The sequence below is a fragment of the Nipponia nippon genome, unplaced genomic scaffold, assembly GCF_047370975.1.
Source record: "Nipponia nippon isolate SJK-2023a ecotype South Korea unplaced genomic scaffold, ASM4737097v1 scaffold_5, whole genome shotgun sequence".
NCBI lineage: Eukaryota > Metazoa > Chordata > Aves > Pelecaniformes > Threskiornithidae > Nipponia > Nipponia nippon.
This window is the reverse complement of record NW_028262369.1, coordinates 74,576,130-74,597,506: the sequence shown is the minus strand read 5'-3', so window position 1 is coordinate 74,597,506 and position 21,377 is coordinate 74,576,130. Positions and strand designations below refer to the sequence as shown.

At 45.0% G+C, this 21,377-nt stretch overlaps 2 protein-coding genes across 9 annotated transcripts in view; both read right to left on the bottom strand.

Annotated features, from left to right (window-relative positions):
• LOC104010285 (titin) overlaps positions 1-21,377 on the bottom strand; it is a 241,808-nt gene that overhangs the window by 181,423 nt on the left and 39,008 nt on the right. For 7 of the 8 annotated variants that reach the window (XM_087733442.1, XM_087733443.1, XM_087733444.1 and 4 more), the window contains 2 exons: positions 7,517-10,060; positions 6,540-6,818 (listed from right to left, as the gene is read on the bottom strand). In XM_087733442.1, coding sequence (XP_087589568.1) covers positions 6,540-6,818; positions 7,517-10,060 — 2,823 coding nt within the window. Of the gene's footprint in view, positions 1-57; positions 346-463; positions 743-837; positions 1,117-1,226; positions 1,506-1,612; positions 1,895-1,994; positions 2,274-2,393; positions 2,682-2,803; positions 3,083-3,180; positions 3,460-3,824; positions 4,104-4,207; positions 4,490-4,962; positions 5,527-6,539; positions 6,819-7,516; positions 10,061-21,377 lie in introns of all 8 variants that reach the window. The other variant, XM_087733441.1, reaches the window with a different exon arrangement.
• LOC148052329 (uncharacterized) lies at positions 11,676-21,293 on the bottom strand. Its single transcript, XM_087734596.1, has 3 exons — positions 21,257-21,293; positions 20,672-20,712; positions 11,676-19,225 (listed from the first exon to the last, which is right to left on the bottom strand). Exons 1-3 carry the CDS (start codon positions 21,291-21,293, stop codon positions 14,282-14,284), a joined length of 5,022 nt encoding a protein of 1,673 aa, XP_087590722.1. The 3' UTR covers positions 11,676-14,281.

The window sequence follows — 21,377 nt, the reverse complement described above, 5'->3', positions numbered from 1 at the left end:
GGGAATTCCAAAGTTGTGAATGAGAGACCTAACACAAGACAAGGAAGGAGCTCAAACCTTTGACTGTTAAGAATCCACTGCATTGGTTGCTTCCTGCCTTATTTGTTGCTTCACAGGTGTAAGAGCCACTGTCTGTGCCTTCCAGTTTATTGATTTCTAGAAATGCAGTATTATCATGGAAAGAGTATTTGTGCTTTTCACTTGCTGTTATTTCTTGGCCGTCCTTGTACCACTGGATACTTATAGGATGTGAACCAGACACTATGCACTCCAGGTGGACAAAAGACCCCTTAATGCTGTCCATTTTCTTGAGCTTTTTGGTGAATTTAGGTGGTATAATGAGATCTATCCAAGACAGAGTAGAAAGACAAAGTATGAAATTCAACCTTGATTGTGGCACATGTCAGCTCAGGAGAAAAGAATTTGTATGTAAAAGCAATGACAAAAGAGAGCCCATACACACCTAGGACGTTAATGCTGGCAGAACAGCTACTCCTCCCAACGTCATTATGAACCTCAAAAATGTATTCCCCACTATCTTTCTTTTCTGCATGAAGCACCTTTAGGACTGAGACAGTATCTGTAACACTGATCTTATATTTTGGGCCTAACGTCAGTTCCTTGCCATCTTTGAACCATTTGGCTGTAATATCTTTCGTTCCCGAAAATTTGCACTGCAAGGTTGCTGGGTCTCCCTCAGTCACATCTATTGACACAGCCTTGTCCATGATTGTAGCAGGTTCTGTTGTAAACAAGGAGATAGAGTGTTAAGGGCATCTGTAAAAACCACCAAAGGAACCATCTGAGATCACTGCAAGCCCTCAGGGTAGGACCAACCTTTGACAGTCAGCAGAGCAGAACACCTCTGAATTCCCGCCTCATTTTTAGCCTGACAGAAATATTTCCCATCATGTTTCAGTTCAATAGACCTCACCAGAAGAGTGGCAACATTGTTCACAAAAGTCATTTTGATATTGTTGTCTTCAATCACTTCATCATTGTCTTTCAGCCAGGACACAGTGATGGGCAAGGAGCCTTTAATAGCAGCCTGAAACACGACTGTGCCCCCTCGAAGGGAACTAATGTTTTCGATCCTCTTCAAGAACTGTGGGGGCTCTGGCAAGAAGAAAGTGGCTATGTAAGTACAGGTCTGGTGCATGACAGTGTGGCATGGAAACCACACTGGGATAAGAGCATGCTAGTGGCATTCTGCACCTTGCACTAACCTTTCAGTGTGACCTCCGAACTGCAGAGGCAGCTCCCGACATCATTTGTTACTCTACACTGATACTCGCCAACATCAGAAGCATCAAACCTGAAAACATGGAGGCTAATCAAAGATTTCTCAATGCTTATTCTGTGCTTCTTGCTGCTCCGCACGGGTTTATCATCTTTCAACCAAAACACTTCAAAGGGAGGTGTTCCAAGCACCTCGCACTCCAAAACCACATCAGAATCCTTCAAGACTTCCATGGATTGAAACTCCTTGCTAAAATAAGGTGACTCTACAGTGCAAAAGAGAGAGTGCAGTTTGTGTTAATTGTACTTTCGAAGCCTGTAAAACCGCACTGAGTTTAAAGAGACTAGCTGGGTGGCTGGATGTCACACACACCTTTGATTGTAACAACACTACTGCAAATATCTTTTCCAGCATCATTTTTGGCCTCACAAATGTATTCCCCACTGTCTTCAGTCTCAGCCTCTGTGAGATGGAGTATTGCCAAGGATTTTGCAAAAGACATCCTGTATTTGTCACTTTCTTTTAGTTCTCTGTCATCCTTGAACCACCTGATTTTAATCTCTGGAGTACCAGTGACTTCGCAAGTCAGCTCAGCGTATCCACCTTTCTTTACCAGATGGGTTGGCTCTAGCTTCTCCTTGAAGGCAGCAGGTTCTGTGGATTTAAGAAGAATGTTCAGGAAAAAGAAGGCAAGAGAAAGTGCCACTGGGTCAATCCAGCAGCTGAAAGTTTAAAAGAGAGTAAGAATGCAAACCTTTTACAAACAAGTTTGCACTGCATGTTACTGAACCAGCTACATTGGAGACTTTGCAGGTGTATTTTCCTGAGTCTGTTGGTTTGACTGCATAAAGCTCCAAGTAACTTGCTAATGCTTCTGTCATAATGTAGCAGGCTCCTCCTGTCACCAGCTCAGTATCACCTTTAAACCATTTCACCGTCAGTGGTGTTGTGCCTTTAAATGTGCCTTTGAAACGTACGGTTGATGCAGGCAATACATCTTGGGACTCTGGTTCTACAGTGAAGCTGGGTGGCTCTAGATTGCATTGAAAGGAAATAATTGTCAAGAGTAAGACCCATGGCCCGCACTTTGGGGAAGAAAAGTATTATCACATGAAAAGTAAAACTCCAAGAAATGTAAAACAAATTGCCAAACCTTTTATAAACAAAGTGCTACTGCTGTCTTTGCTACCAGCAGAGTTTGTGGCTCTGCAAATGTACACCCCAGCATCACTTGCATCTAGGTGTTTTATTTCCAAAGATGCAGAGCCTTCTGCAAAGTGTACTGTGTACTTGGCGCTTGAAGTTATCTCAGTGTCCTGCTTAAACCAAGAGACGGTCATTGGAAGAGAGCCTGAAATTTTGCAGTCTAGGCGGCACGAGGTGCTAACGATGCTGTCAATATTCTTCAGTGGTTTAGTAAAGAAGGGAGGGAGAGTGCGATCTGTTGAGAGTGAAAAAAATGAAAGAAACCACACATGAGCAAAACGGGCACGCAGTTCTGCTTCTGGCTCTGTTGGGCTCAGAGCACAGTAGCAGGGCTCTTTGCAAAGCATCAGTACCAACCTAGCACAGTGAAGCTGGTAGTACAAGAGCTGATGCCCACATCATTGGATATCTCAAAGGTGTACTCGCCACTGTCCTGCATTTCAGTGGCATAAAACTTGAGCTGGGCAATGTTATTTTTAAAGCTGATCCTATATTTTTTGCTGGCAGGTAGTGGCCTTCCATCTTTGAACCATTTGGTTTTTAGCTCTGGAGTGCCTGTGACAGTGTACTCCAAAATGGCTGGTTCCCCTGCAGTTACCTGGATCATTTCAGATTTTTCAATGATTTTGGCAGGTTCTACAACAGAATTAAACAACTGGTGTTAAGGACAAAAAGAAATTGCTCTTCCTCTCAGGTGGGAGACAATGCAGGGATCACAGCACTACTCCACTGACCTTTCACTGCTAGTTCACCAAAGCAGGACTGACTTCCTGCATCATTCTCAGCCACGCAGGTATATTTACCACCAGAGCTCAGCTGGACACCGGTAATTTGCAGCGTTGCTAGACCATGTTCAAATGTCACTCTCACTTTGTTATCATCTTGAATAATGTCTTTGCCCTTCATCCACATCACAGAAATAGGCTCTGACCCTTTCACCACAGCCTGTAACGTAATACTATCTCCAGCCAGAGCTGTCACATTTTCAATTTTCTTAACAAAAGATGGTGGTTCTATTTCAAAGAAAAGAGACAAGAATAAATACTCATCTGCTACCACATCATCCCATGAAATCTGCTGCTTAAAGATAGTTTTATGAGACAGTATTTGCAGTACCCAGCACAATTCAGCTAAAGAGCAGGCAAGAAGAAGAGCTGCATTCCCCAGCTGGAAGCTAATACATGACCCTTTAAGCTCAACGTCCTTCAAATTCACAGGTTTGACACCAGATAAGAGTTAAGATATACACAGAATTTTAAGAGAAGAAGAAGATACTCTCCCTCCCCACCCTCCCACAAATCCAAAGAAAAGATAGTTTAAGAAATGAGAGGTTCTTGCCAATCCCTTCAGTAAGTGGAGTTTTCTCTCTCCCACTGACCTTTCAAGATGTATGTTGCACTGCATATGCACTTCCCGACTTCGTTAGCTATGACACACTCGTATTCACCAACATCCGCACTATTAAATGAGGACACCTCCAGAGAAATAACAGCTTTCTGAGAGGTCAACCTGTATTTTTTACTACTGCGAATCTGTTTCTTGTCTTTGTACCAGCTAATCTCAAACGGTCCAGTACCAGCAACCTCACACTGAAGAACGGTGTTTGTTCCCTTCACTACCTCTGCTGGTTCAAGTGTTCGGATGAAAGACGGAGGCTCTATAAAAGCAGTGAGAAAGAGTTAGTCACCCATGCAAAAAAAAAAAAAAAAGGAAGGGAATGTTTTTCTCAAGAATGGACTGGCAGCAGCAAGAAGAACAGACCTTTAACAACTACTTCAGTGATGCAGCTGTCACTTCCAACCTCGTTTACAGCTTCACATGAGTAGCTCCCACTGTCATCAACTTTCACCTCAAAAATATCTAACACAGCCACAGAATTGACAAAGGACATCCTGTGTGTGTTGCTTTCACGGATTTCCTTATTGTTCTTGAACCAAGTAACCTGGATTTCAGGAGACCCTTTGATTTTGCATTGAAGGCGTGCAGAGTCACCTGGGGTCAGTAAATAAGACGGATCGACCTTCTTCACAAAGGATGGTGGTTCTAAAAATGGGAAGAAAAGGGAAGAAAAAGGGAAGAAATGGGGAAGAAAATGGAAAGAAAAGGGGAAAAAAAGGGAAAGAAAGGGGGAAGAAAAGGGAAAGAAAAAAAGGAAAGAAGGGTGAAACACAAAGCTTTGAAAGATTGGTTCCCAGTGCAAGAACAAATCTCTACTTCAGAAAAGATCAGCATAGTCTTTGCTGAGTTGCAGTTCTTGTGGTTTCTCTTGCCCTCCCCATCCATCTGTCCCCTGCATGCAGGAGGAATTCTTGGATCTGGCTGGTGAAAGAAATATTGAAGCAACACACAGAGCACGAAAAGGCAGCAGGAGAAACGAGCAAGAGGTGAATGAACCTGATGGCAGGTCTGAGAAGAGTTCATAGCATGATTTCAGCCCAAAGAAGTCTTTTGCCTGCAAAAGAAGAAATGGGGAACCCAAGAAGAGCAAAGGTAAAGGGGGTGTAGGACCATCTTACCTCTGACTGTGACACTGGCAGAAGAGGAGCTGCTTCCCGCCTCGTTTGAGGCAGTGCACACATAGTGGCCTGAATCCTTAAGCTTAGCCAGAGGAATCTCAAGCGAGGCTATTTTGTCTTCAAAGTAAATCTTATAATCTTTGCCTGGAGGAATTTTGTTTCCATCCTTTGTCCACCCTACTGTTACTTTCCTGTCTTCATCTACCTGACATTCAAGACGTATTTTTTTATTGACTGCTGACTGCACTGACTGCAAAACCTTAATGAAGTGGGGCTTGTCTATAATGACCATTTCAGCCTGGCATATGTCAGCCCCAAACTTGTTGGAAGCTTTGCAAGTGTAAACCCCTCTGTCACTGGTGGTGAGAAGGGAAATTTCTAATACATGTTTATTTTCCACTTTGGAGATCTTGTGGTGGTCCGAAGGTGAAATGGTCGTGCCATCTTTCTGCCAGGCGACGTCGATGACTGGAGTGCCCGAAACAGTACACAGGAACTTGGCACTTTTGCCCACAAAAGTAGTGATAGATTCAGGTCTGGTAAGAAACGTTGGCGGAAATGCTTCTGCAAAACAAAGGGGTTCAATGTTATCCAGAGGTGAGGACCAGAGCTTATGCTCTTTCTCCACATTTGCCAGGGATGGAGAGCAAGAGGGGCCAGTTTGTCACTGGACACTCTCAAGCAAAAGCAGCTAGCAGTGAAGGAGATAAGAGATGTTAAAGATGATGAATTTTGGCTTTTGGTTTGGTACTTCTTGGGTCAGTATATTGCTCCAGAGCTCGAAGGCATTTTGAATCTCTGGACCAATGTACAAACGAAAGGAAAATAAACCAAAAGCCAGAACTTCCTCCCCCAAGACTGACGTGTTTGTGCACCATTCCCTCAAGATGGACAAGTTTGCATACATTTCGTAGTTTGTGTGTCTTTCTTTAGTCTCTAGCATCTGGCACTTAGCAAAGACCACATAAAGACTCCTCCCACAAAAAGAAAAGTCAGAGTAAAAAAATCACCATACACTGAAAGTCCAAAAGATGGTGTTTGGTTGTTGGGTGGTTTTTTTGGTTTTTTTTGTTTTTTTCAGAAAAAAATAAAGAAGACAATGGTATAGCTCTCAAAAGACAAAAAAGTTTGCAAATTGGAACAGCTTTAAACTTTCTTTTGTTTGTTTAAGAAGATCTGTTTCCCCAATGACACAGAATTCCCCTCTGGCCATGGCACACAGATGTTCAGATATGCATAGCTGCATAGCCTGCCTTACAAGTATAGCTGCAGGATAAACATAGGGTGCTAGGATAAACACACAGTGATTATTACACCAAAGAAATCAGATTTAGAAGTGTATGTTTTCTTGTTGTCTGGAAGTTAAATAAACCTTCTTCAAGAATGTATTCACAAACCAATCCCATTCTGTTGACAATCTAGTTCCTCCCACTCTCTTTCCCCCTTCTTTCTTCCCTTCTGAAACTTTTCACACTGATTCCCTTTTCTACCATAAACATTTCTAAGTATAGCAGTGAAAGCATTACAATATACCAAGATATTTAACAGAGAAGTGGTGCTTGGAAGTCTGTACTTACCAGTTACTGTTAAAACGGCTGTAGAGCTTACGCTGCCATGCTGGTTGGAAGCCTTACAGCTGTACTCTCCATAGTCAACAACTTGAGGCCTCAGGATCTCCAGCGTGGAGAGGTAGTTGGAGGTACGAATGGAATATTTGTCCCCATCATATATCTCTCGTCCGGCTTTGTACCACTGGAACCTGACATTGGGAGCAGTCTCTACCTCACAGGTAAACTTGGCCACGTGATTTACAGCCACCTCCAGAGATTCAAGCCTTCTCCTCAGGATCGGTGCAACTGAAATCAGAAGCAGAGACGAACTCAAAGCCCTGCCTGCTGACATTCTGAAAAGTAACATTGAAGTGACTGACTGAAAAAAAAAAAGGTGATTTACTTGCAATCCACATAAAGTGACTGTAAAAGAAAAAAAAAATATCTGTAAGAAATGAAAGCAGTACACAGGCTCGGTGGACAGACAGTGTTACGGTGCATAATGACATCAGGAAACACAGTGGTGATACTGGAAAAACAATGTGCAATAACAATGCACAATACCAATGTGATACAAGCATATGCCACACTATCCTGCAGCTGTAAGAAATTATGGTGTAAATGAGAAATTGTGCTAAAACTGTGCAATGACTCTAAAGAGTGAGAGAGTGTGCAGCAGTGAGAAAAGTGGGAAGAGCAGGTCCACTTCACAGGCAACAATGGGAAGAAGCGGTCGGGACTGAGATACACCTTGTCCTGACTGTACTTGTGTGCTAAGAACAGGAAGCAACAAAGTTCCTGACAAAAGACTGGGGTGAGGGAAGTGAGAGACTTTGCGGTGCAGTAAAAGGAGACCATAAATCCAGAGAGAAAGGGGGCCCTCTGATTAGCGGCATGATGGTATTAATATTGTATCTGTATCCAAAGATACCAACACATAGTAGGGCAGTTTCATTAGTAGAGCAGTGTATTAGAAAGGCAGTATTTTATCCCCATAATCCAACCTCTTTTAACAACTGTGAGTTTTGCTGCTGTTGCTCTTTTTCCACCTTGATTCAGCGCCTCACAGGTGTACTCTCCTTGGTGAATCTCCCCACACGCTTTGCTTATTACTAGTGTGTACGTGTCCTGATCTTGCAAACACTTGAATTTGTCGCCTGAAGACACCAGTTTACCCTCAAAATACCAGCTCACCTCTCTGACATTTGTTATGACAGACACCAGACTGACAGTCTCCCCTTCGTCCACAACAGTGTCGACCAGTTTGCTGTGTATGATGGGATAACTCTCTTTGCCCAGCTTATCCTCTGTCTTCCCAGCTCCCGTTTCCAGACCCTCTTTGCCCTCTTCCTCACATATTTCTTCCCTTTTCTCCTTTGTTTTCAGTGTTTCTGTGGGTGTCTCAATGGGAACACCTGCAGAGGCTACATCAGCAGTGGCTGCAGCTGCACCCACATCCTTGATTTGACCATGCCCAGTCACAGTGTTGATTACTTGTGCAGACAAAGACTGCTCCAGGGGTATTTCTGCCTCCATAGTCCTCTCAGCCTGCTGGGGCTCCAGCTCAGATGTTTCATCACAGTATTTTCCTGAGAGAAGTGGACTGGGATGGACGGGCAATGCTTTAGATTTTTCATCTGTCAAGAGATGTTTTTCTTCACAAATAAGAGAACAGAAAGCCTCCTTCAAGACCGTTTTCTGGTCAGCTGTCTGAATGCTGACTTCTCCCAAGGAGACTGGGATTTCTACGGGACTGAGTCCTCCCGTGGTCACAACATAGGTGCATAGGGTGTGTTTATGTTCCTTCGTAATGTTTATTGTCTGTACTTCAACATTTTCTTTATCAGCCAACCATTCTGAAAACAAGAGGTTTTGCTCACTTACCACTGCAGCTTTCAGTGCATTTCTAATCTGAGACTTTATGTCTAAGTTGCAGCTCTTGGGAACCTCAGCAATGAGCTGGCTCTCTTTGTTGAGAACTTGGCTTGGCTGGAGCTGGTGAGTGTACATTGTTTCATGGGGTTGTCTTCCTGCCCTTGGATGCTGCCTAAGTGGGCTGGCAAGATCGATGACATGTTCCTCCTCCAGGGGCTGGTTTTCTTCTAGCAGCAAGGGAAATCTCACAGCCTGTCCCTCATGGATTCTTGCAGCAAAATCTTCCTCTGCTGCTTCCAGGGAAGAAATGTTCTCCAGGGGGATAGCTTGGCCCTCAGTGAAGGCCAATTCAGAGGGAAATCTGGGTTCAGCCTTCAGCTCACCTTGCATTGCCTGAAAGCCCTCAAGGACCTGGATGTGGTCACCATCTATGGCACAGCTCTCAGTGGTGCCTGACACCTGTAGAAGGGCTTGGGAAGCTTCTGTCTTCAGAGCAGCCATTTGCTCTGCTGCCTTGGGGATGACTTGCTCTTTGGGCAAGAGTATCTGTGCAGCCACAGTCCCAAGGTAGCCCGGCAGTTGTGTCTCCATCACTGCTGCAGGCATGACATCCTGGGGGCCAGCAGGGAGGGTTTGCAGTGGCTCTGCCAGAAGCCTCCTGGTCTCTTGTGTTGTGGCCACCTGTGTGAGCATCTCTTCAACACTCTGTGCAGCCAGGCAGGCTGGTGGCAGGCCAGGCAAAATGTCCTCCCTGGGCAGCACGTGCTCTGCCTGGCTCGTTTGGAGCTGAAGGAGGGCCGGGGGCTCCCTCATGGCCTCAAGGCTGAGTGCTTCTTCCATGGCAGGAAGCTCACCAGTCTCCTCATAGGAGAGGGGGCTTTGGTCTTCTGCCACCACAGAGTGCTGCAAGGCTGGACTCTGCCTGCACACAGCATGCTCCTCAGGCAACACAAGGAGCTCAGCAGAGCACGTGGCCTCGCCCAGGGCACTCACCGCTCTGCACGTGTAGAGACCACTGTCCTCCTCCATGCACTCCCGCACTGTCAGGGAGCCCGAGCCGTTGGGGTGGTGAACTACAGAACGACGCACATCGGAGAAGAGCTGCTCAGTCCCCTTGAACCACTGCACATTGGGGCATGGCTCCCCAGCCACAGCGTACTCAAAGATTGCGGTGAAGCCCGGTGCACATCGCACGCTGTCCGGCTCCCTGGCAAAGCAAGGGACCCCCGGTATCCGCTGCTGCACGTGGAGGTGGGCACTGCATGTGATCTCACCGTGTACATTGCTGGCCACGCACATGTACTCACCCTCATGCTGCACACCCACATATGGGAGGATAAGGCTGTGGTCATTGCCAGCAAACACTAACTTACAGTCCGTGGATGAGGTTAGCTTCATACTGTTGAAAAACCACTGGATTTTGGGGGGGGGGCTGCCAGTAACGGTAACAGAGAGCCTAGCTACATCTCCCTGCCAGACTTCAACATTTGACACCTGTTTGAGGAAAACAGGAGCTTTGCCCCCCTCCTCCATTTTCATCTTTGCTTTGCTGGAATAAACTGGTTTTTCAGGCTCAAATTCAAGTGTTTTCTCTCTATCAGGCAACTGAAGGCTGCTGCTGTAGCCTTCACTTCTTCCTTCCTCAGAAGACACAATAAGAGAGCTAGCGATGTCTGTATGGAAAAAAATTGTTTAGTTTTACTAGAATGTTTAAGAGAACACTTATAAATAGCAATAAACAGTGTTAGTGCAACTATTTTTGTATATCTGGAGGCTTTCTCAATACTGTAAAGCAATTAACAATGAACATGAGGTCCTCTTGCTGTCAAATACACACCTGCCAAAATCAGCAAGACATGCTGTGCTGTCAGGTTACTTATGAACTTCCCATCTGGATCAACATGGGTGTCTCTTTAAACCTGACATCACAGTACTGGTTAGACATACCCCCAGGGTGTACAGTGCAAGTCACAGTCAAGCAACATTGGTGCATTTCACAAATATAATTAAAGTGTATGTACCATACATATTTGTATGTACACTCATACAAACAAGTACGGCAGAGCAGTGCTAAGACCCTGGTTTAATTCAAAATACCAAGAAAAGGCAGAATGCCAGAATTAGGATTGGAAAAATAACACAAACTTTTCAGTGCATGACCTTTCTTCTGGTGCAGTTAGTTCATGTCTTTCAACTCTAACTTTTGTCTAACACACTAAGATATCACCTCTCCCTTATCAGCTTTGTCCTGTTTTTGTCATTAGACCCTTATGCTTACACCACCATTATTACTAAAGTAATGAGTTTACACCCTTGATTTAATGTCATTGATTTAAATCTCTGCTTTTAAACTCCTCCCTGCCACAATGTTACATATTAAAACTCCCACAATACCAGAGAAAAAGAGGACAGAGTACTTTAAGATTTTTCTTTTTCTTGCCTTTGTGAATTTAGACATGTGTTGGACCACTTTGTTCTAATGGTCGTTTAAAAATGAGAGGAAGCAGACATCAAGAACATGTTATTCTCTGCAGACGCTTAACACTAGAAACATCAGTGAAATCTGAGACTTCCAGGAACGGAACAAGCCATCCATGAAAAGCACGGCGCAATGAAAACTTTCGGAAATCAAATCCTGTTGTCCTCACTGAGTCAAGTTTGCTCAGGTAAGGCCCACAGTATTTGGTGCTGGAAAGATATGAGAGTTGTTTAGAAGAATAAAAGAAGTGTGAGTGGATAAATGTCTCCAGGCACTCTAATGGTGAACCTTGAGAAGTCTCTCAGTCACAGTGTCTTAAATTCCAAAACTTATTGTGAGATAATTTTTGCTACACTCCAATAACAACTATAAAGAAGAATAGAATATGCCATACCCAATTCTTTCTCCTTGGTTTTAGCAATTATTAATCTTGCCACAAATACCATAATATACATGACATAGCACAGTGCATACAGTGAATAACTGCAGAGAAGGGATGTTCAGGTAAAAAAAAAAAATTACACCAGTCCTTCAGTATTACCTACCAGCCTTGTTAAAACAGTAGGGCAGTTTCCCCAGAAATACAATGTGCTAGTGAAGTTGAGAATGGGTGGCAGAATTGGGCTCATAATAAAGTATAAAAATTGCAGAGTGGAACCTCTGCTAACACACATGAGAATGCTTTATATACAGGAGTGTGGCAAAAATTAATGCGCTTTTGTGTGTTCCTGGATATTTATGACAGAAAAACTATACAGATACTTTTTCATGTTTTAGCTATGTCTGTGAAATGAATAAAGTACGAGAAGTGACGGACTTAAATCATTTACATATTTATTTCACAAATTAACCATACATGTTAACATTCAATACACATTGATGACAAACAAACATAATTCATCCTTTTTTTGAGATAATTCATTTGTAGAAATGAAGACGACACTAAACCTGACAATGAAATTGTGAGTTTTGTAATTCCTATGAAAGCACAAAATTTTGAAGAGAGATGGTCAATCATGGCTCTAAACTATACCAGTTACCCCAGGGTAAGTTTATTCAAAACTAGAATTACTCCAGATTTATATCATTGAAGCTTAGATGAGACTTTGTTTGTCCATAAGCACATGATAGTGCTCCTGGTTAATGTATGAAACTTAAAACAAGACTTTTAAACTTACATAAACCACAAACACTACGATACAGGTACAGATAAAGATGCTTGGCCATATATTTCAGATGTGAACATGAACTTGGACCTGTTTGGCTTATGGCTTCAAAAACAAGTTATGGGCCTGTTTCTACTAAAAATTTCAGTTCATTTACATGCAAATTAAACACACATCATAATTGCTTAGGACCTAACCAAAGGGCCTCTGACCCCTTAGGCTTTGGACCTAAAAGACCGTCATGTCACAGCTGATGTGTAGCATCAGACAATTCATACCAGCTTTCCTAAGGTCCTCTGCTTTCTAATGAATCAGTTAGTGCTACACATCTACACAAGGAATGGATTAAGGACACATCATGAAACAATTCTTTCCCAGCACAATGTTGGGTCAGACACTCATGCGTCTCTTTCCTACCACCATTACCTATGAGAAATCACAATTGTCTCTGCCTTTTAACATCGTACAAATCTTAAATATTTATCATGGGGTCATGACTGGGAAGAAGCTGAAGTGACACACTGGTATTAGCCTAACCATTCCAGTCATTCTCCCCGTGTACTGGTGGTGTGGTCACAGGGTCATTAGAACTTGCCACTCCTGACTCTAAGTTTATATTGGGCAACACAATTGGGCAAAGTGAATCTTTTGATCAAAAATTACTATCCCAGGTGAATGATGGGATAATCTTAAAGATTATTGAGTTTTTGAGGCATGCTGACCTCAGTGTGAGGACACATCAAACTCAGAAATAAGAACATGCATGAACATAACTGAAGGTACTATAGGAATAGTTCTTTTATGCTTAAAATCACCATGCTCCTTAAAGCAGTTTGCAAGGCAACTGACAGTAACTTGTAAATAACTGGAAGAACCTCATGAATGGGTAATCAAAGTAAAAATATTTTTTGCTTAGGGTTGTTGAACTCAAGGTTTCGCCTTGGCATACAGGTAACTGGAAAACTGGCACATGCATTAGAGAGTTATTTAACTTCTGACAAACATTAATTAATAACTGTCGTACTTTTAACATATTTTCTTAATCAGTTGATCATTGTTTATGTAAGACAGATTTAGTTCTGATTTAATTATGTCAGCTACTGCTGATTCTGCTTCCTAAATATTAGCATTATTTATAATACAAAAATATATACTCATATTTAGAACATTAATGTAAAAATCTCTTCTGCTGAGAAAATGCTACAGATAACAATTGAATGTATTCTACTTATTTCTGGTCATCTTGACACATAGCACACTTAACTATTACTAATTTAAAAAAAAAAAAGAAAAAAGGAATATGTAGAGATTTAGTTCTAATGTGAAACAAGAATACTGCATAAAAATCCCTCACTTTTATACTACTGTGTATTTTTTATGAATGACACTGGAATACGGGGACAACCAAAACTATTTTAATGAATTTACAGTTACATCATTGATTTATTATGCTCCCCCTCCTTTCCTGTTAACTTCTAAAGATACAGTACAAAATACGTTTTCACGTTTATTACTTGGTAATAGAGAAAAAAAATCCTGTTCAGTTGCTATTAATGCAAAACTTTCATTTTCTTCCCCTTGTGTTGCTTTTCTTTGCAACAGCATAATTCCATTGACGTAAAAAAAGTCATTTAATTCCATGAGTCAGTAGAATGAAGCCCATGGATGTTAAGAATTTTGCAGTGATAGAAACTGTAAACACAGGATTTGAATCAGTGAGACTCACATGTTCTGAGACAATATTGTGAGAATGGGGAACATCAATTTAAGGAGTTCTTTCACAGAACTATAACTAAACAGCAAGCATAAGTTAGTATTCCATACCTTTAGGTTACAGGAAAAAGGTGGTTTCTACATTTTCAGGTGATTTCTAACCTACATAAAACAATAATGATCGCACTGTTACGGACACACAGGAATATGTACACTATACGCAAAAGTTAGTCCTACGTAAATGAGTGTCAATTAAAATATCTTTACAAGAATGAGTAAGGAGCTTGGAAGGAGCCTGAAATATACCTCGGTGCAGAAAGTGTGCACAAGACTTATGCACAGATTAAATCTCACTTAAATTCCCCAAGGAAGGCAAGTTTAAGTGAGACAGAAATATGCCCACATAGAGTGGTTTTCATCCCTAAAGAGATGAAAAACAATGCCCCTAAAATGAGTGCTGCATTTTTACCTGCAGCGAACAACAGCATAAAAACGTTTAGTGTTTCAAAAGAGACTCTAAAATAAATTATGGAAATTTAGTATAATGTTAACACAGCACAAGTCTCAGCAGTTCCTGCCCTGTTAGTAGCTATACATTTGTATTGCCCACTGTCACTTTGCATCAAGTTTTCAATAGTAAGGCTATGAGAACCCCCCTGCTCTTCCTGTGCACAGTACCTGTCCCCTTCCAACAACACCCCATCCTTGTACCAGTGGACACTTGGGTGGGGGGAACCAATCACAAGACACTGGAAGCATGCTGAGGCACCTACAAATGTACTGTAGTCAGAAATGAGCCTCAGAAATTTGGGAGGGGCATCTGTAACCTGGAATTCAAATCTGCAGCTCTCCAAGTCCTCTGCCATGAACTCAACCTGTTCCTCTTGGGACGGCTCTGCAAACACATCAAAACTAATGTTGACACACTTCTCCCCTTCCACTTCCTGCCCTTCTTGAGTCACCGCAAGTAGTCGGATCGCTTTCTCTGAGTCGTCTATGTGCGGCTCGAACTCAAACTCCAGCTCTATTTCTGACTGGTCACCCAGGCTCACAGTCTTATTCAACAGCAAGTCACACTTCTGGGGCCTGTGTGGTTCACTGCCTGTGACTGTCTCACTGCTTGCCATAGCACTTGCTCCCTGCTGAGCCATGACTACAAGGGAGCCTTTGCATGTTGCTTCTCCCAGCCTATTGACTGCCCGGCAGCGATACCAGCCACCATCAGAAGGACTTACATTTTGGACCTTCAGACTGTGAAGTCCTTCCTTCTGACTCAAAACATACTTCCCTGTGGCAGGTGTCACACAGGTGTCGCCTCTGAACCACTGCACTACTGGGACAGGAGTACCTGTTACCACACACTCAAACACTGCCTCCAAGCCTTCTGTTACCTCGACATCTGCAAAGGGCACAGCAAAGCGGGGAGGCATTTCAGTTACTTGGAAATCAATTTTTACATCCTCATTCTCCTCTGTGGCCAGGCCTGCAGCTTGCTCCAACAAGGCAAGTGGAAGCACATCCAGGGAAACCACCATGCTCTTCTTATCTGGGCTAAACTCAGGACTGGTTATGATTTTGACCTGCTTCTCAAACTCCTTCACCTCATTTTCATCCAGCTCCACTTCCAGGAGGATTTCCTGTGGTGAAGGTGACCTTGAAGATGTGTTTTGCTCCATGTCAAAGTGTATAACATGCTGGTGGGTGACAGGCGGTGGCAGTGCTAGTGACCGCCCATCTTCAGACAAAACTTCCACCTGTGTGATACTTTTAGCTTCCCCGACAATGTTCACTGCATGGCACAGATACTGTCCTCCATCGGCTTTCTGGACATTAGTGATCTCCAGCGTGCATTTGTCCCCATCCTTCTCTATCCGCACTCTCTCATCCAGCTCCAACAGAGATTTATTATGATACCACTTCACCCCTGGCTTGGGCACACCCACCACCTCGGCCACAAAGCTCAGCGTGCTGCCCTCATACAGCCTCCTCCTGCTCAACCCCTTGAGGAATGCAGGTGGCATGTCCCTGCCTGATGGCTCCAGGGCTTCACAGGGGGTCCTAAACACCTCAGCCTGTGGCTGTTCTGGAGCCTGCTGCCTTCTTTCACAGAGTGGGAGCATGGCCAGGGCGTCCATATACTCCCCGGTGGGTGTCCGGTAGCGCTCTGGTGGTGTGCTGTCCCCCGATGCAGAGCAGGGTCCCTCAAAGGGTGTGAAGTAGCGCTCCGAGGGTGTGTTGCATTTTGAACCCTCAGAGGGTGTGGAGTAGTGCTCAGGTGGTGTACTGTACACAGAGCCTTCAGATGGTGTGGAGTAGCGCTCGGGTGGCGTGCTGTACCCTGAGCCTGCAGATGGTGTGGAGTAGTGCTCGGGTGGTGTGCTGTACCCTGAGCCCTCGGACGGTGTGGAGTAGTGCTCAGGTGGCGTGCTGTATCCTGAGCCCTCAGATGGTGTGGAGTAGCGCTCAGGTGTGCTGAGCGGTGTGTGGTAGGATGCTGATGAAGCAGTTTCAAAGATCTCCACTGAGGAGGGAGGTGTGTAAAAGCGGTCTGAATCAGGTGACTCCTCTCCGCTCCCACTCTCCAGCTCTATAGACATTTCTGACTCAGGAGAGAAGGGCCGGGCAAGTTCCTGCTGGTTGTTGTAATAGTCATAAACCATGCTGAAGGTAACCTCTTCCACTTCCAGTGAAGTGATGGTCTCTCGTTGCTCCTTCTGAACTGTCCCTTTGAGATCTGGAGTTTCCTGCATCCCAGTTGACCTTAAATAATTGGCCAGGGACAAATCAGGCTCCAGCTCTGAGGCTTGAACAGCACTGGGTTCTGGACCTGCAGAAATATCCTCCCCTTCTCCATCCAGGCTATTCTCAGAGGCTTCCTCAGTGGGAGTCCTCTTCTTGCCCCAAGATTCCTTCCTTTGCTCCTTCTGTGCCACAGGATCATCCGTTATTAAACCAAGTAAGAGTTGCCCAAAAGAGAAGCCCTTTGTTGTGTTTGGTTCCTGTTGGGTGTCCCTGAGCATCTCCTCAGGGGATTCTGGGCTTTCTATCATCTCACAGGTGGAGCTGCTCATTCCTGTCTCAAAGACCTTTTCTATCCCAGAACCTTCTTCCTCCTCAGCCTCATGCCCAGCCTGGGGTTTCTTTTCACGTGCAGCTTTTTTCAAGTCGATGATGAAGCTGTCACTCTGAGAGTCTGTGGTCTCCAGTCGTTCCCCACTCTCCCACACATGTGTTTCCTGCACTCCTCTTTGGAAATCTGCTGTGGACTCCACCAGAAAACTATGAATTTGTCCCTCAAGTGAATCCTCCCCACAGACACTCACCTCTGACTCATTAATTTCTTCAGCAGAAGATCCCTCTTCAGCAGATATTATGATGCTGCCAAGGTCCCCGTTAGGGATTTGCAAATCAGCCCTTCTGATTTCTCTTGGCTGTGCCTCTTCCTGGGCTCTGAACTCCTCCTGCTGCATCCTGTAGCCCTGATGCAGCTCCTCACTCAGAGACGTCTCTTCCACAAGCACATCATGTTGGTGCACAGGAGGGATGATCCCAGTCACTCCTACCTCCACAGTCTCCAGGGCTGTGGGAGTTTGTGCCTGTTCTATGTCCACAGTCTCTGCAGCTGGGAAAGGCTCCACAAACTTCTTTAGATCAAATGTGATATTGGTCTCATCAGTCTCAGATGGCAACAACTGCTCTTTGAAATGCACTTCTTCTAGGTGAACCTCAACTTCCTCAGTAAAATTCTGACCTGAGTTCTCTATGCAAGGAGGAGTAAAGATGAGATCCAAAGAAGAGCTGCCTGCATCAGACTCCATTTCTTGCAGCATTTGTCCATCACTGTGCATTTCCCAGTGTGCAGCATCCCCAGCATCAATCATTTCTTCTTTACAAAGATGGTTATCAACCTCGATGTCCTGTTCAATATCAACTGATCTCTCTTGCTCCTTGGCCTGTTCCTTCTGTTGCTCTTCTGTACAGAAGTCAAAGCCAAACTGCTCCTTTGTGGGTGTGCTTGCAATATTGTCCTGTAGGTGGGGCACACTGGGCTCTTCTACAAGAGGCACATCAGGAGACATTGCCTCCCAGGCAGTGGCATTGCTCTCCTCCGTGTAAACATCACTCCCTTCTTGCCCCACAGGTGATATAGGAATGAAAAATTGTGAATCCTCACGCTCCCTTGCCAGAGCAGACTGCTCAGAGGCATGTGTTTGCCCTTTCACTTTCATAAATGGTGACTTCAAGATCTCCCAGGACAGAGCATCTGTATGTGGTATCACCTTGTCTCCTTCAGCCTCCAGCTCCTCTGAAAAGTGACCTGAGTCCTTGGCCACCAGTTCATGCTCTTCTCTGGACATGCTGGGGTGCAGCTCAGTGGCATCAATTCCAAAGCTGTGTTCCTCGGATACAGCTTTTCCCCTGTGCTGCCTCATCTCAGAAATACCATCTGTATCCCTCACGCTTTCTTCTGTATAACCTGTTTCTTGCCTTGCATAAACTTCCATGATATCCAGCACCATCGTTTCCTCCATCTCACTTTCCCTGAAGTGAGGAGTTTTCTCACACTCCTCTTCCAACTGCTCACCAGGAGATGGAGACATCCTCAGAGACCAGGATAGGTGGTCTTCCTCCTCCTTGGAGCATGTGATCTGTTCCTCTTCATCCTTCCCAAGTGTGCTGAGGCCTTGGAGGTGCAGAACATGGTCCATGGCAGGCAGTTCCTCAGTGCCTCCATCCTTGTTATGCAACCTGGGTGCACTGGGCTGCACTGTCAGCTCAGAGGCAGTCTGCGCTGTTCCAGCCACATTTTTGGCCACACAACAATACAGCCCAGCATCTGCAAAAGAGACCCCTCTGATGTATAAGCGGTACATGCCATTCTTGCCTTCCTCAAACCTCAGCCTCTCGCTAGCAGAGAGGCTCTGGTCATTCAGGGACCAGGCCACAGCTGGTGGGGGCTGCCCAGACACAGCACACTCCAACACCACTGCCTCCCCTTCATGGCAATGAATGTGTGCTGGGGCTTCTGCCACAATTTGGGGTGGCTCATTTCCCACATCAAATGAAAACTTGAACTTGTGCTTTACAGTTGGAGCAGCCTGGTCTGGAGAGGGCCGTGTGGTCTCCCTCATCTCTGTGTCTTGCTCTGGCGTTGGAGTGGGGGCAGTGATTTTGATTTCCACAGGCAGTGACAGCAAATCTGAGTCTGGAACTGCACTTGGCAGTCCCTGCTCTGCTGTGAAGGCCAGACCAACTTCTTCTTCCTCCTCCTCCACCTTCTCCTCCTTCTTCTCATTCTCCCCTTCTTCTTCCTCCTTTACCTTCTCCTCCTCTTCCTCCTCCTCCTCTTTCTTCCATTCCTCTTCCTCCTCCTTCTTCGTGGCTTCATAGGCTGTCGTCCGCGGCCTCACATGGAGTGCAGCTGAGGTACTGACTGTGCCCAGCGGGTTGAAGATCACACAGGTAACGGTGCCACCATGCTGCGGGAGCAGGGATGGGAAGGTCAGTGTAGAGTGGCACTCTGTGGTGTGAACAGCGGTGCCCCGGATGCGCCCCACGGGCTTGGTGTTGTTGTACCAAGTGACTGTGGGCGGTGGGCGGCCATGGAAGAGGCAGGAGAAGGTGCATCTGTGCCCCTCAGCAGCCTCCTGGGGCTTGACCTCCTGGACAAAAAGGGGTGGGCAGGGCTCCAGGAGCCCACTTGGCATCTGCCATCTCTCCCCTGTGGCCTTGAGCCTGTGGTACCCCTTCACTACTTGCACTGCAAGGGGCTCCGAGCCATCCATCGTGGCAGCCACCTCAGGTGGGCTGGGCTTCCCAGGCAGGCCCCCTTGGGGCATGGACATGAGAGATTCCTGCTTCTTTTTCAGTGCTGCCCTCTTTGCCTCCCGCAGCCGCTGCAGCTTCCAACGGATCTCCTCATCCAGCAGCTCCTCAGCATCTGCCACTGTGCCACTATGCTCCCTACTGCATGCTAGCCCTGGATGGTGAGGCCCCACCAACGGCAGCCTCTGGAAACGGATAGTTCGTACCATGCCCCGGCCTGCGGAGAGCTCCCCAAGCAACTGCTCGGCCTCCTGCCCCTTGTCAAAGGGCGAGCCAGTGCAGCGGAGCACCACCCGCAGTCGGTCCTCCCGCCGCTGCTGTAGCAGGCGCTCCCAGCTCTCCCGCATCCACACTGCTTTCCCTGCGAAACCCAAGCCCTGCTGTTCCCCACTGCGTGCCACCAGCAGTGAGGCAGTGGACTCAGCTGAACCCTCACTGTTAATAGCAAATACCCTGTAGCTACCAGCATCATGCTCCCGCACATCCCGCACCTCCAGGCTGGCACGGTGCATGTGCTCCTCGCTCTCAGTGCGGATCACCTTGCGGCAGTCCTGGCGGACCGGCCGGTTGTTGTGAAACCAGGCCATGTGGGGTGCCGGGCATGCCACCAGCTTGCACTGGAAGAGTGCAGGATCCCCCTCCAAGACAGACCTACACTTGAGGCCCTGTGTGAAGGTGGGTTTATGGTTCTGGGTGCAAGCCAGCACCTCCGCTGTCCCAGGTCCCTCGAGGTTCACCTTGCTGTGCTGCTCTGCAAGAGAAGGAGACTGGGTTACAACATGCCACACTCCACCTGCCATCTGATTGAAAAAAATGAAATAGCAATATATTGAAATAAAAAATGGGCATGCAACAGATTTCATCACACACCCAGGAAAAAAAAGTAATTCACTCACCATATTTGTTCGAATAAACGCAACGCCTTGCTCTGTTTTAAAGATTGACACGAAAATCGTTCGTTGTCTGTTCTTTCTTCAGACTGTGGAAATTTCTTCTTGAACAAGCAAAAATTAATTTCAAAATAACACGTTCTTCTTTGTGTATGTTTTTGCTGCCTGGAAAAGCTGTGTATCTTTGGGTGGCAAAGAAGAAAATCTTACCTGACTTGCAGACAGTAGAATAAACGCCCTTTCTGACCCTTCTGTTTGTAGATTAAATGTTCAAACAATTGAGAAAAAATATTTTGAAAGATATTAAAAAAAAAGTAAGTAATTAGCTAACATGAAATGAGAAGGCGTTTATTCGAACTAATACAGCCACTAACTTCACAATGTTATGCACAGGGAAAAAAGCAAGCAACATGAACCACGTATGCTATCTGCAAGCCAGGGTAAGAGATGTATAATGATAAATTAATGTATGTAAAAAAAGTGCAAGGAATCAATGGGAATGTGTAGCTTTCACATATCCTAAACAACAAATGCTTTCTAGTATATTTCATCCATCCATCTAATAGTGTCCATTGAACTGATAAATGTTAGGTTGCTAACTTGTTTAAAAATAATATGATTAAGATTTGTATAACTTCCTTCTGAAGTAAACTATTCCATGCATTCAAAAGGAAATTGAACAAATAAAGCTTTGTGAACAGCTGCAAAGCATGAAGTAAAAGTTAAGAATATGGCTGCAAAATTATAAATTTGAAGTTTTAAACATATTTTAAAACTTAAATAACCTTATAATGCTCGTAACCCCTTGCATATCAAAACAAACATGCAACATGTTCCAATATGCTTTAAAATGTGTCTTTCTTTCCCCATCAGACACTACATGTAAGCAGATAAAAGCTTTTCACAGTGTTACTAA

Bases quoted from the DNA above. Each gene is read 5' to 3' on its own strand.
- LOC148052329 (XM_087734596.1), bottom strand. From the start codon at position 21,293: ATGTTGCATGTTTGTTTTGATATGCAAGGGGTTACGA. The intron at 20,713-21,256 runs GCATTATAAGGT...ATCTACAAACAG, and splicing joins TGATATGCAAGGGGTTACGA to AAGGGTCAGAAAGGGCGTTT. The intron at 19,226-20,671 runs GTAAGATTTTCT...CTGCTCCCGCAG, and splicing joins TTCTACTGTCTGCAAGTCAG to CATGGTGGCACCGTTACCTG.